The 16,720-nt window shown below is 29.7% G+C and overlaps 1 protein-coding gene across 3 annotated transcripts in view; it reads right to left on the reverse strand.

The window, feature by feature from the left end:
• Nucleotides 1–6,732: 6,732 nt before the first annotated feature.
• pnt (ETS transcription factor pointed) overlaps nt 6,733–16,720 on the reverse strand; it is a 594,656-nt gene continuing 584,668 nt past the window's right edge. For all 3 annotated transcript variants that reach the window (XM_075291727.1, XM_075291729.1, XM_075291728.1), the window contains 3 exons: nt 9,746–10,686; nt 8,039–8,196; nt 6,733–7,096 (listed from right to left, as the gene is read on the reverse strand). In XM_075291727.1, the coding sequence (XP_075147842.1) occupies nt 7,033–7,096; nt 8,039–8,196; nt 9,746–10,686 (1,163 nt within the window). In that variant the 3' untranslated portion in view covers nt 6,733–7,032. The remainder of the gene's footprint in view (nt 7,097–8,038; nt 8,197–9,745; nt 10,687–16,720) is intronic.

The raw sequence follows: 16,720 nt of genomic DNA on the forward strand, positions 1-16,720 counted from the left end.
GCTCGAAAGTACACATCAGTCTATAGTATGGGCGTCTCAAGATGAACCCAAATCCAACAAAAGTAGCTCGCGCACGAAACACATCCAAGCAATTGAATCAAATCGTAGACATTTTGGTTCGAATTTTTGTACAACTTTCGACAGGGATTAACTCAGACACAGTGCATCGTGGTTAGGTTAGGTTAGGTATAGTGGCAGCCCGATATTTCAGGCTCAGTTAGACTATTCAGTCCATTGTGATACCACAGTGATGATCTTCCCTCTTATTAGTGAGTGCTGCCCGATTGTATGTTCAGGGCAATGACAAGGGCCTGCTTTTTATGACCAAAATCGAACGAAGCATTCCACATTGCGGTGAAACCACTTGGAGAAGCTTTGAAACACTTAGAAATGTCACTAGCATTGCTGAAAGGGGATAATCCACCGCTGACAAACTTTGGAGTTTGGTCGAAACTGGGTTTGAACGCACCATCCTGTGTATGCAAGGCGGGCATGCTGAACATTGCACCATGGTGGCTCCCAACAGTGCATCGATGAACTTATTTAAATTTTTGGTAATGAAGCTTAGTCAAGGAACCGACGTCGAAGTTGACTCCAGGACAAGTTTCGTGAACTGATATTGCAAGTTCGTCATAAGATTGAGGAAACCTTAGACGGCTTAAGCAGTTTCTAACAAAATATAATGTAATACACGAATATAAGTTCGGATTTCAAAAAGGAAAAAAAACTATAAACAACTTTTGGGGTACTTCTCGAATCATATATACAAAAATTTAAACAAACATATTAGCAGCCTGGCCCTTTTCATAGATTTTAGTAAAGCGTTTGATACGCTGTCACACGAAACTCTACTAAATGCGCTTGATCGAAATGGAATCCGTGGTAACAGTTTACAATGGTTTAGGAGCTACTTAAGTTATCGAAACTACAAAGTAAAAATAGAGAATGAGTTCAGCACAATTAGGCAAACGAAATACGGAGTGCCACAAGGCTCAAAACTTGGTCCAATACTTTATATAATATATGCAAACGACCTACTGAACACTCTTAAATAAAGTACTGATTTCGCATATGCGGATGACACTGCGCTAGTATTCTCGCACAAATGCATAAAAACTGCCACAGGTAGGATCACACCTTAAGAAGTGATGCAAACTCAGGGCAACGGCTGTTAAAATGCTGGACATTTGTCCTATGACAAACCCATGTTAAATTCATCGTTTCTGCGTCAATTTTGCCAAAATAAATAATTAGACCCTCCACCATAGGATGGGGGTATATTAACTTTGTCATTCCGTTTGTAACACATTGAAATATTGCTCTTAGACCCCATAAAGTATATATATTCTGGGTCGTGGTGGAATTCTGAGTCGATCTAAACATGTCCGTCCGTCTGTTGAAATCACGCCAACTTCCGAACGAAACAAGCTATCGACTTGAAACTTGGCACAAGTACACGCAAAAAAATAATTCTTTCCTCCCAAACGAAATTTTAGGCAAACAAAGTTCGTTTCTCATTTGATTTTCGTTGAAAGGAAGTGTATTTGGAAGAAAAGTATATACTTTTTGTGATAAACGTTTATTCTTTTCCAGGATGTAGAAATAATTTCATAAAGACAAACTCAAAAAAAATCCTTTTTTTCTTGCTAATTGCATTTTCCCTCACATCTTTCTCACATCCACGAGGTTTTTTAATTCTTAACACCTTTTCCTGTAATACCAACAATGTAGAAGAAATTATACGATTTTATAAATTTTTAAAATTTTTTTACCTTTCGCCTGGACGGAGAATCGAACCGCGGACCATGCACTTTGTAAGCCAACACTCTAACCACTGAGCTATGTACCTGTTATGGTCATCAATAGATAAATATCCATATAAGTTATATTTATATAGCATAGCTTGCGGCGCCCACGAGTCGATTAAACAAAGTTTATTTAGCAGAAAAATACATTTAGTTGGGCACCGTGGAGCAGTGGTTGCTACGTCCGACTTGCATGTCAAGGGTCGTGGGTTCGATCCCTGCTTCGACCAAAGTTTTTTTTTACATATATTCCAGATATGGTCGGAAGATTCCGAAAAAATGTTCAACATTACATTCTACTATATTAAATTTTTACTATGAACTGTAAAATGTGTCTTATTAAAAACCTAAAGTAAGAAAGTGTTTGATATAAACGAAATGGATTGTGTTGTTGGTTCAAAAATACCTTTTTTATTAAAAAAATAAACATTTTATACTTGTGTATACTTTTCGAATCAATTCAAAAAACTCTAACAACAGAAAAACGTTTTCGGTACACGTTTTCCAAACGTTTTGTTCTTTGCGTGTAGTTGTTATTGATGTAGGTCGGATGGTATTGCAAATGGGCCATATCGGTCCACTCCCCCCCTTATAAACGGACCCCCAGATTAGGCTTGCGGAGCCTCTAAGAGAAGCAAATTTCATCCATGCTGAAATTTGGTACATGGTGTTAGTATATGGTCTCTAATAACCATGCAAAAATTGGTCCACATCGGTCCATAATTATATATAGCGCCATATAAACCGATTCCCAGATTTCACCTCCGGAGCCTCTTGGAAGACCAAAATTCATCTGATTCAGTTGAAATTTGGTACGTGGTGTTAATATATGGCCGCAAACACCCATGCAAAAATTTGTCGAAATCGGTCCATAATTATATATAGCCCCCATATAACCGATTTGATTTGACCTCCAAAATTTATCCGATTCGGTCGAAATTTGGTACGTGATGTTAGTATATGGTATCCAACAACCATGCAGGGATTGGTTCATATCAGTCCCCATATAAGCCGATCCCGAGATTTGGTTTTGGAGCCTCTTGGAGGAACAAATTTCATCCGAGTCAGTTGAAATTTGGTACATTGTGCTAGTATATGGCCGTTAACAACCATCCCTAACTAGGTCCGTATCGCTCTATAGTTATATAAAGCCCTCAGATAAATCGATACCCAATCACACAAAAATTGGTCCATATCAAGTTCATAATTATATATCGCCCCCATATAAGCGAGCCCCACATTTCAATTCTGGCTCTCTACGTACCGTGCAAAAGTCCATATCGATTCGTAATTTTTTGTAGACTTACCTATACATAATATATACCACGTGTGGACTAACGATGTTAAGAAGTTTTAAGATACGTTGCCATCGGTAAGTATTACCACAACGCAAGTAATTCGATTGTGGATGACAGTCTTTCGTAGAAGTTTCTACGCAATCCATGTTGGAGGATCCTACGAAAGACTGTCGTCCACAATCGAATTAATTGGGTTGTGGTATCTTAAAACTTCTTAACATCGTTTTCTAAATTGTGAGTTTGTCCATACGTGGTATATATTAGACAAATAAGTCTACAAATAATTACGAATCGACATGGAAATTGAAATATGGGGGTCGCTTATATGGGGGCTATATAGAATTATGAACTTGATATGGACCAATTTTTGTGTGATTGGGGATCGATTTATCTGAGGGCTGGTTGTTAACGGCCATATACTAGCACAATGTACCAAATTTCAACTCGGATGAAATTTGCTTCTCTTAGAGGGTCTGCAAGCCAAATTTTTGGGGTCCGTTTATATGGGGGCTATACGTAAAAGTGGACCGATATGGCCCATTTGCAATACCATCCGACCTACATCAATAACAACTATTTGTGCCAAGTTTCAAGTCGATAGCTTGTTTCGGTCGGAAGTTAGCGTGATTTCAACAGACGGACGGACGGACGGACGGAAATGCTCAGATCGACTCAGAATTTCACCACGATCCAGAATATATATACTTTATGGGGTCTTAGAGCAATATTTCGATGTGTTACAAACGGAATGACAATGTTAATATACCCCCATCCTATGGTGGAAGGTATAAAAATGAATTAAAATCACTTCCTGTGTACTTAAAATAAAGAACATCTATGGGAGGGCATTTTTGGAAGTACTTTTCAAGTTGTGCCTTTAGGAGAACTACCAATTTGTTTTTTGCTGGGTGTGATCACACTCAGCACGCGTCAATCAAGATTCGACGGAGGCTCCTTCATTTCTACCGTACAATGACCACCAAAATCTCAGGATCTCAATTCGCTCGGCTATTACGCCTGGGTAGTTTGCAAAGCAAGGTTGACACTAAAAAATGTCAAAAGTGTCGATCATCTCAAAAATAGGTCACTATACCGCATAGCCATATACTTATTCTAAAATTGTATGTTATTTCCGACATTTTTTGCTTTTAAACAATAAAATTAAAAACAAAAAAAAATTAAAAAATGAGCGTTTTACTTTGTTACATTACATATAGATAGGATAGACCAAATAAACTTAAAATGCATAAATATATTTTTTTGTTCTTCACAGTGTATTAGAATAACACGCACCTGAAATGTGTCAACTACTGTGAATGGACAATCTGAAAATGTTACGAAAACAGGGTTGTGTCCTTGCTATACAATATCCATGACACAAACCATATGTTCATTCACAATTATTGGGTAGCACGGATACAAACCTATTGGCCCAAATTGTCCAGATTGTCCATTCACAGTAGTTGGCAAAATTTCAAGTTTTTAAGTTTTTAATACACTGTGAAAAATAAAAATATATTTATACCTTTTAGGTTTATTTTGTCTACAAATTTATATGATTTTTGAACTTGGTTACCTCTATACTACCCCTAAATAATTCTTTAGTAATAAATTAAGCGTTAAATTGTTCATGGTAATTGTTTCAAATGCTTATACGCATTAACGTGAGTTTTATATACAATAGTTAATACGAAATGTTTGCCCAAATTTTCCAGATTGTCCATTCACAGTAGTTGGCAAAATTTCAAGTTAGTGTTTTTTAATACACTGTGAAAAATAAAAATATATTTATACCTTTTAAGTTTATTTTGTCTACAAATTTATATGATTTTTGAACTTGGTTACCTCTATACCACTCCTTGTAAATAATTCTTTAGTAATAAAATAAGCGTTAATTTGTTCATGGTAATTGTTTTAAATGCATATACGCATTAACGTGAATTTTATATACAATAATACGAAATGTTTGCATGTGTATTGCAAGTCACAATTTGTATCAGATATGCCTAAGAATATTGAATCGGAAACATGGACCCATAAAAACTTTTCTCTTCCATATATATAAGGATATTCCTCAAATTTAAAATATTTTGAAAATTTTTTAGACCCTTTGGTCTACCCGTTTCAATAATAAGAGACCTAATTTCATAGACGAAACGGAAGGGCGCGGCTCACAATTTATGAATCCTTTGGAAAATTCAGGAATATTGCCATCATAACTAAGAAGAAATAAAAACATCACCGAAATACTGGGATTGAACCCATGACTCTTTTATGAATGCCAACCATTGCACCACGAAAGCTCTATGGTAGCCCTTAAGTTTATCAAATTTAATAAACAATAAAAAACCACATTCAATTAAATTATTTTTAACAAATATTTTTATTTATTTAATTTATGCAAATTTTCTTGAGCATTTTTCATTTCGTTTTTATTGTATGACTTACAATTAAAAAAAATTAATTAAAATTTCATTTTAAATATAATTTATTATATTTATAATATGTATATAAGATTATGTATAGCAATATTTTTCTGTTTGCTTCATGTTTTTCATGTTTCTTGTAATTATATAATGAATAATTATGTTATTTATTTTTTTACACCTACTTAAAAAATAAAGATTTTATGTGTTTTTTTAAGTAATAACTAAATTAAACAATTAATAATTATAGTTAATAATTTATAAAAGATAAAATTGTACACAATATTTTTTTATGGAAATATTTGCTGGTATTATTTCTTTTATAAAGTTTTTTTTTGTTATTGTGTGATAAAAATTGAATAAAACTCTCGAGTCTCAAGGAAGCACTCATACACTGAGAAACAAAATTTTAGTTTCTATATAGAAAATAATCTAATTACTAAATTTTCAAAAAAAAAATCTATAAAGAACTTGTAGTCTAAGACACTTAAAAAAAACGGAAGTTGGTTTTTGTTATCAAAGAAATTTATATACAAAAAATTTAAAGAGAGAAAGAAAATTAAATTTTTTAATGGATTTTTTATACATATAATTTTTATTTAATATCACTTAACTTTGGATGCTCAATTGGGTTTTGTGTTTATATATATGTGCGTTACTTTTTTTCAAATTTCTATTTCGTATGGCATTTTCTTTACAAAATTTGTTTTAATTTTTGTTTTGTTTTGTTGACAATTTTTCTTTAGAAAAAATTGCACCATTGAATGTTTGAGCTTTTCTATTAATTCCAATTTGTTTTCTTTTGTTTATTAAATAAGTAAAATAGTAAAACTTAATAAATTAACGAGAACATTGCGTTTTTTTGTTTTGTTTTGTATTTATAACTAATGAATATATAATATATTTGTTAAAGGAGAAAAATTATTAAAATTAATTAATTTCAAATTAATTATTTTTAATTTTTATAAAAAAAAACTACTATAAAAAACGATTTTAATTTCCTAACAAGCCACTTTATTTTTCTGTTTCTGTTTGATTTAGTTTTTTTTTACTAAATATTATTAGTTTTCTTAAATAAAAAAATTTATGTATATATAACTGTGTTTTTGTTTCTTGTAAAAAAGAACTTATTAAATTACATCACGTTTCCAATGAAGTATTACGGCTAATTTAATTTTAAGTTATTTAAAAAAAAAAAATATATTTAAAACATTTTGTTTTATTGTTTTTGAACAAATTCAAAAATTTTAAAAATTAATATAAAATTGTGAGTAAAAGAAGACAAAAACAAAATAATATAGATTATTTGTGGGGTGATTTGTATGCCAAGGATTTACATTGAAGATATCGGTGTATGTATATTATAAAACAATATTAAATTTGTTTAAGCACATTTGGAAGAATCCACCATTGTTTATATTTTTCTTTTTAACAAAATTGTGATTTTTTTGCTGGCCTTTGTTTGTCTCTTTTTTTTTCTAAGAGCGTAGAGAATCCTTAAATTTAATCATCGTCTTTCTTTTCGGTTTTGAGGTCATATTTAGCACACAATTCTTCAGGAGAACAACTGTAAGAGAATTAAAAAAAAATAATTAGTTAATTATAAAATATAAAATAAATAGAATATATATAGCAAAAAAATAAAATAAATGGATTAAAAAAACCTAATAGAGAAATAACAAAATAGACTAAAAGGCTTTATCACACCGAAAAAATATCACCAAAAATTTTTCCAATTAAAAAATTTAATTGAATTTGAAAACATATATTTAATTGATTTAAAAAACTTTTTTACATATTTAATTGATTTAAAAAAACTTTTTTAATTAAAACAAAAATCAAACACAAATATTAAGAGAACCACATAAAATGTCAATTGATACTATTGTTTATGTGATTGAAGAAATTTTATTTAAATATTAATCGAAATTAACTGATTTCGTAATTGATCATTAAAAAAAATATTTTTTTCTGTGCATTGAGAGGAATTACATACTCCCAAAAAAATCTGAAACCATGAGAAAAAATTGTAAGTTAATTTTAGAATTGTTTAAACTAAACTGTATTACAAACGCTTGTAGGAGAAAAATATGTAATTATTTTTGCCCAAATTTAAAAAAAAAAATTATTAGACATTATTTTCAATGTTTATTCCAATTATTAAAGAATATTTCATAATTTGAAGGAAAAAAAATTGGAGAAATTGTAAAGATGTTTAATTTTGATCTAAAGATTGTTTAATCTGACATCGAAAGAATTATGCATAAAATCATAATCAAAGAATTATGCATAAAAACATATTTAGCATATGTATTTTAGATTTTATTTAGATCGAATAATTTCGATTGGGGACAGATATGGTGAAAAGGGGACAAATTTGGGGCTTCATCCTATTATAGAAGATCATCCTATTATAAAGCTTTATTGTATGAGGTTAAAAAATTTATATTCTCTAAAGTTTTATTTTTGAAATCACCAAATAAAATAGTCATAAATAAAAATAACTTACCCAATAAGATTTTGTAGATCACATACAAAACGATAAACATAACGTTTACCCGCTGTTTTATGGATAATATTTTTATCATAATAATAGCGCAGGCCTCGGCTAAGTTTTTCGTAATTCATTTTTGGTTTATTTTTGCGAATACCCCAACGGCGAGCAACCTAAAATAAAAAATAAAAAAATAATTAATTTTAAAATTCAAGCACTCAAACAAAAAAATAAATATATAAAAGAATCCATTAAAGATTCCATTTGAGAAATAAAATTATTTGAAGGAATTAATTTTTTACAAAAAATATTTAATTAATATAATGAAAAAAAAAGAAATCATTAATTCTCATTTTTAGTTCATGTCGTAGAAAAAAAACTTCTTAACACCGTGTTCTCAATTGTAAGTTAGTCCATACGGGGTATATATTAAACAAAAAAGGCCGATTAAATACGTAAATAATTCAGTTTGGCAAAATTTTCTATAGAAATAAAATTTTGACAAAATTTTCTATAGAAATAAAAATTTGACAACATTTTCTATAGCAATAAAATTTTGACAAAATTTTCTATACAAAAAAAATCTTTACAAAATTTTGTATAGTAATAAAATTTTGACAAAATTTTCTATAGTAATAAAATTTTGACAAAATTTTCTAAAGTAATACAATTTTGACAAAATTTTCTATAGTAATAAAATTTTGACAAAATTTTCTATAGTAGTAAAATTTTGTCAAAATTTTCTATAGTAATCAAATTTTGACAAAATTTTCTATAGAAATAAAATTTTGCTAGATTATTTGGACCAATTTTGGCATGGTTTTACATTACTAGCGCAATGTACCAAATTTCAAACGGGTCGGATGAATTTTGCTCCTCCAAGAGCTCAAATCTGGGGATAGGTTTAAATGGGGGTTATATATATTTAAGACCGGTATGGACCAATTTTTGCATGGTTGTTAGAGACCATATACTAACACCACGTACCAAATGTCAACCGCATCGGATAAATTTTGCTCATCCATGAGGCTCCGGAGGTCAAATCTGGGGATCGGTTTATATGAGGGTTATATATAATTATGCACCGATGTGGACCACTTTTTGAATAGTTGTTAGATACCATATACTAACACCATGTACCAAATTTCAGCCAGATCGGATGAAATTTTCTTATCTTGGAGGCTCCGCAAGCCAAATCGCGGGATCGGTTTACATGGGGGCTATACATAATTATGGACCGATGTGGACCAATCGGATGAAATTTGCTTCTCTTAGAGGGGCTGCCGTCCAAATTTGGGGGTCCGTTTATATGGGGGGCTTTACGTAAAAGTGGGCCGATATGGCCCATTTGCAATACCATCCGACCTACATCAATAACAACTACTTGTGCCAATTTTCAAGTCGATAGATTGTTTCGTTCGGAAGTTAGCGTGATTTCAACAGACTGACGGACGGACATGCTCAGATCGACTCAGAATTTCACCACGACCCAGAATATATATACTTTATGGGGTCTTAGAGCAATATTTCGATGTGTTACAAACGGAATGACAAAGTTAATATACCCCCATCCTATAGTGGAGGGTATAAAAAAAAAAAAAAAAAAAAAAAACAATAGTCCATTTGTGTATAATGAAATCGCTCATTGTATTTATGATCATATTCATTGAATTTATAATTCCCTTCAATTATTTTCATTGTTATATCTAGCTATAAACTTACCTCATCGGGATCGGTTAATTTGAATTCCCAACCATCACCAGTCCATGAAATAAAACCCTGACATGTTTTATCCATTAATAGCTCCAATAAGAATTGCCACAATTGTATGGGCCCTGAACCCTGGAAACATGGTACACCACCTTGTGTGGGATAACCACCCAATAAAGCCTTATCCAAACACATTGATGACAGATATGCGGCTGGATTATGGCCACCATGATGGGCACCCCATTGATCACCCTGTGAACCCATACCAGGAAATTGTGGAGCATCATAGGGTGAGAACTCAGGTGAATAGGCATCATGAAATCTTGAACGTCCATAGGCATTATATTTTTGTTCCACATTAAGACCATAAAAATCAGCTGGACTACCATCCAAATAACTACCACCACCCTGATGATCTTGTGATGACATGGTACTATGATAATCACTATCATCATAACCTGCTGCGGCAGCGGCAGCAGCAGCGGCCGAAGCATTAGCCAAATGGGCTGCTGACAAACCAAAAGAGAGATCTGTGGGATCATTGGGATTGTTGGCGTTGGAACCACCACCACCCAAATTGCCATAGGCTGATTGAGTTCCAGGTTCTTCTTTCATTTGATGTTGCGAATAAAAAGCTGCAACAGCAGAATTTCGCATAGCCATTTGCATGTAATTGAGATTGGCACCATTGTTGTTGTTATTGTTATTATTATTGTTGTTGTTGTTGCTATTATTTGTATTAGAATTAGCACTGTTGGGTGAGAGACTACTATTGGCAGCAGCGGCAGCGGCCGCAATAGCTACTGCTGCTGATGATGCGTTTGACGCTGTTGTGGGATTTTGTGATTGAGCGGGTGGCAGCATTGAGTTGTTATTGGTGTTGGCACTAGCATTTTGTTGCTGTTGTGTTGTTGGTGGCGGACTATTATTGCGATCATGTGCTGATCCATAACCTAAAATAAAAATAAAAAAAAAAAAATTATGAAAAAATTTGTCAATTAAAATGTAAAATTTATCAATTAAAAATATCATAAAAAATTTATAAAATTTTTTCATAAAAAAATTATGAAAAAATGTATCAACTAAAATGTAAAATTTATCAATTAAAAATATCATAAAAAATTTATAAAATTGTATATTGAAATTTTATTGAATATTTTTTAATTCAATTAATTTTTGAATATCGTTCAATAATTTTTTCCTTAGTTTTTTTTGCGATAAATCTTATAAAAAAAATCGAAAAATATATACATTTTTTTAAATTAAAAATGTTCTTCAATATTTAAGAATTCATTTAATTCTTAATTATATAGTTTTAGTTTTTCTAACCATCATTAGATTTTTCATCAAGATAAAATTTTAAAATTTCACTCGAAGAATTTTCTTAATTGAAATCTATAAAGCTACATTTCGTTATTTTTTTTAGTATAAAATCTACGACTAATTTTTAGTAAAATGTTGAATTTGGATATCGGCCAAAAACCAGCAATTACGTTTCAATAATGCAACAGTGTTTTATTCCTAAATATGACCTTAATATCGACCTATTTTCCTTAAATTAATAAAACGCATTTCGTTTCAAAAGACTGCGAAAAATTTATTATCGATCAAAGGCCTTCAAAAGACAAAAGTCGGATTTTTCAGATATAAAATTAACTCGGAATTGATATTCACCTTTTCTTTATTCCTAACATCGAGTTCGAGTATTTTAGTGTTGCCCGAAATCACCGATTAACCCACCGATTCAATGAAAAAGACTTGAAAGTCATCGTCATCTTGAAAGTCATCGTTTAAATAAAATAAAATATAATTTCGTTTATGGGAAACGAAACTTTTAACAAAGGATGTTTTCGTTTGTTGCTAAAATTGCTTCTTTCAGGCAAAACAAAGTTTGGTGGGGACAAACTTTGCAAGATTTACTTGCCTTTAAAGAAACATATTTACAAAAAAAAATTGTTTTTGGTCTAAAATTTTGTTTCAGAGAAAATCTTAAAATTGTAAATATTTTAACTTTAAATTTTTAAATATTTTTGTATGACCCCCATATAGAGCGACATTCCGATTTAAACCCCCACATAAAATATGTATCGATGATAGTAAATATTTTGATTTTATTTTTTAATTGGTTCCCATAATATTCGTGGGAAAATCTAAAAAGTAATGTCTATTAGAATTTAATTATACTCTTTGCAAAAATTTCAAGTAATTTGCAGCGAAAATCGCAGCAAACATCAATTTGTTTTTTTTTTTTTTATATATTTTTTGTTTCTTTACCATTTTACACAAACTAAATACCACTCGTTCCCTCTCGCTTTTATACATAATCGAAAAGATTAAGTCGATATTTTCCACCCAATTTTCATTCATCTTTCAAACAAAAAGAGGCGGGTCATATATGGATGAAAATTTCCCCTACGAAACCCCCCCACCCAACCAAAAAGATATATATACAGCATTCATAAAGAAACCCCTTTGTCTGGCCTGTGATGGTGGTGTTGCTCTGTAGTATGATGTTTCTTAAAAAGAAAAAAAAAGCTTTGCAATAACGACAACAACAATGAGATCACACCATGCGCATAAAGCGTTGATGATTTGATGGCATTCGAAAACCAATCAAAATCCAATGAATTACCAACACCAATGAATGAAAGAAACCAACAACAATTGTATTCTCACAAATGTAAGAGCAACAATTCATAGATATATGTATATAGAGAGATGTATGTGAGAGAAGACTTGGGGCACTCACAAAAATGCTTACAATGTGCGCCTTTTGGCTCCTCTACGAGAGAAGATGGTTGTGTAAACTTACAAACAAAAGCAAACTGTATGCATTGAATAAATAGCTGAACTTAGGAGAATAGAGCATGAATAGTGAGCGGTTTTGTATTAGAAGAGCGATGTTTGGGGGCCCCTTCGCCGAAAACCCCTCATAAGCTAATGTGTGTGTGTGAGAAAAACCTGTTGCTTGAATAACTAAAAGGGGGACAATACAAATCAGAGTGTAGGAGTTTGATTTAAGATAAAATATCTAATGAACCATACAAAGATGCTGTTCTCTCGCCATATGTACGAAAAACAGTTGCGCAGATTAACTATACATATAAAAATTGTTTTGGTTTTGGTTTTCAATGAATTTATCTTATATGTTAGTTTTTACTATATTTATTACTCCTCCCCAATTTAACAACAACAAAAAAAAAACTTTTGTAAAATACATGGCAAAAAAAATGTTTTTGTATTTACAACATTTTCATGAATGCATTTCTTGATTTCTACCCCCTCAACCCGCTCATTGGTAAAGTCATATTGTGTTGATTGAGTGTTTACGATTGAGAATGAGCTGCTAATTTCCAACAACTTGTTGAATTGTTCTACACTTATGAAAACTCTGAAAATGAGAGGGGTGGCGGGCGTTTGTAGAGAAATTTTTTTTATCCATGTCAATGTGTATTTAGCCTGTTGCAATTGTGTTTACCAAGTGTGGCTTTGTGTATAGTCTTTATTTGTGAGTTCTATGTCAATAAAATCTGGCCATTATTTGCTACTGGTTTTGTTTGTGTAAACAGGCAAGGGTTGCTACAGTTTTGTATTTGAAGAAAATTTCAATTACAATTTAATTAAAAACCATTTAACACCCTATTACAAGGGAACTACCACCATTTCAGTAATGATTCAACAGTTCAAAGGCTTGGAAATGTGATTTAAGGACTGTCCATAGAAATAAAAAAAAGAACAATTGAAAAAACGTAGGTTGTACTAAATTCAAATTAAACTAGTTTAGATCAAAATGAATTAAAGCAAATCAAATAAAGATAAAAAGATTTAAAAAGAAAAAATACTTATATTATATAACAAAATAAATAAAGTCATCAAACATTAAATTATGATTTAACAAATAAAAGGCTTTGATATGAAATTTAAAGTCTATGCGTTTAAATAAAATAAATAAAAAACTTAAATTAAATTAAATCAAATTAATTGGATTTTTCTAATAATTTTTTAAGTATATTTTTTATTGTATTTTAATTATGTTCTATGTTCTCTTTCTGTCTAATCCTTAAATGGTAATTCTTTACTCTTGCCAATGTAATTTTCTAAGAATAAGTAAACCATAGCCTTACTAGTAATGAAACATTCTTCGTATAATGCCATATAAATCTCTATCTCTATATCTTATTCCCGTTGAAGGTGGTTGGTTGTAGTTGTAGTGGCGAATGGATGGTGTTGATGTGATAATTATTTATTATTTAGTTGGGTGTCAAAGTATGTTTGCAGGTATGCATGTTTCCCCCATTGGCGACCTCATCATATGCTCTCTCACACTTTTCTTGTAAACAAAGCTTTTCGTTTTTCGTATTTTTTTCGAAAAGTATTTTAATTTATATCGTGTGAATGTAATTAAAATACAATTCTACTGTCGGTTGGTAGTTCTTGATGTCTATTTGGTGTGTGTGTGAAGTGACTCGACCCCTTTTGCAACAAGTTCCATTTGTTCTCTTCAAAGAAATGTAACGAAAAAAAAAAAAATACAAAGTAAAACCCAAAGAATACCCTTAAGAACAAGGGGACCAAAAGCACAAACAACAACAAAAAAAAAATAAATAATATAATTCATTTCAAAAAGTCGAGTAGTCGTGTGATAACTTGGTTGTTAATTATGAACGCTTGCTTGACTGCCTGTCAGCCTGCTAAAACACCCACCGCTACCCTGTGGCCCCCCGCCACCATCCATCAGCCAGACTATGCCAAGCATTTGATTTCGCATTTGAGTGGGTGTTTTGTTGTTTGTTAAATATTTAATCTGTGAGAATTTGCCATGTAAATACATTAAAATACATTTTTTAATAAAACTTCACAAAAGCTATAATTAAAATTGGCTGTGGTAAATTTAAACAAAAGAGCAAATATTTCAAAGAGTTTTGGTAGGGGGTATCGAAAAGGTTTTATTTATGTAGGATTATTGTTCTTAAATAAATAGTAGAAGATATATTAATAAAATTATGAAATTGAGGTTACACCAGATTTTTTAGTGTGGGGCAATATGATCAGGATTGTAATCAGTTTTCGTAACACCTTCTAGTTATTTCTCTAAATATAAGTCCTTCAAAGCTAAAATAGAATTGCACAAAATTCCGTATATATTTCGTTATGAAATATATTTGAGAAAACTTTTATCTAGACGAATTGAACTTGACCACCAGATCACAGAAATGTCAATAATTTTTTTATTTTTTTTTAATCCATTTTCGAGATCGATATCAGATGTAAAAATAAATCCATTATTTTTCCAATAGATGACGTTTTTATCTGTATCACAAGCACTGTAGCTACAGTCGGCAGAATTCTACCAATACTGGTAGATTTTTTATTTTTTGGTAAATTAGTAGAATTCTTGATTTTTTGGTAGATTTTGCAAATCTTCTATAGAAATAAAATTTTGACAAAATTTTCTATAAAAAAAAATTACAAAATTTTTTATAGAAATAAAATTTTGACAAAATTTTTATAGAACAACAAATTAGAAAATTTTGTATAAAATAAAATTTTGACAAAATTTTCTATAGAAGTAACATTTTGACAAAATTTTCTATAGAACTAAAATTTTGACAAAATTTTCTATAGAAATAAAATTTTGACAAAATCTTCTATAGAAATAAAATTTTGACAACATTTTCTATAGATATAAAATTTTGACAAAATTTTCTATAGAAATAAAATTTTGACAAAATTTTCTATAGAAATAAAATTTTGACAAAATTTTATATAGAAATAAACTTTTGACAAAATTTTATATAGAAATAAAATTTTGACAAAATTTTATATAGAAATAAAATTTTGACAAAATTTTATATAGAAATAAAATTTTGACAAAATTTTCTAAAGAAATAAAATGTTGACAAAAATTTTGACAAAATGTTCTATGGAAATAAAATTGAGACAAACTTTTCTATAGAAATAAAATGTTGACAAACTTTTCTATAGAAATAAAATGTTGACAAACTTTTCTATAGAAATAAAATTTTGACAAAATTTTCTATAGAAATAAAATTTTGACAAAATTTTCTATAGAACTAAAATTTTGACAAAATTTTCTATGGAAATAAAATGTTCTATGGAAATAAAATTGAGACAAAGTCTTCTATGGAAATAAAATTTTGACAACATTTTCTATAGATATAAAATTTAGACAAAATTTTTTATAGAAAAAAAATTTACAAAATTTTGTATAAAATAAAATTTTGACAAAATTTTCTATAGAAATAAAATTTTGACAAAATTTTCTATAGAACTAAAATTTTGACAAAATTTTCTATAGAAATAAAATTTTGACCACATTTTGTATAGAAATAAAATTTTGACAAAATTTTGTATAGAAATAAAATTCTGACAAAATTTTCTATGAAAGAAAACTTTATTTCTATAGAAATAAAATTGAGACAACATTTTCTATAGAAATAAAATTTTGACAAAATTTTCTATAGAAATAAAATTTTGACAAAATTTTCTATAGAAATAAAATTTTGACAAAATTTTCTATAGAAATAAAATGTTGACAAAATTTTCTATAGAAATAAAATTTTTACAAAATTTTCTATAGAAATAAAATTCTGACAAAATTTTTTATAGAAATAAAATTCTGACAAACTTTTCTATAGAAATAAAATTTTGACAAATTTTTCTATAGAAAAAAAATTTTGACAAATTTTCTATAGAAATACAATTTTGACAAAATTTTCTATTGAAATAAAATTTTGACAAAATTTTCTATGGAAATAAAATTTTCTATAGAAATAAAATTGAGACAAAATTTTGTATAGAAATAAAATTTCGACAAAATTTTCTATAGATATAAAATTTTGACAAAATTTTCTATAGAAATAAAATTTTGACAAATTTTTCTATAGAAATAAAATTTCGACAAAATTTTCTATAGATATAAAATTTTGACAAAATTTTCTATAGAAATACAATTTTGACAAAATT

Source organism: Haematobia irritans, chromosome 1, assembly GCF_050003625.1.
Source record: "Haematobia irritans isolate KBUSLIRL chromosome 1, ASM5000362v1, whole genome shotgun sequence".
NCBI lineage: Eukaryota > Metazoa > Arthropoda > Insecta > Diptera > Muscidae > Haematobia > Haematobia irritans.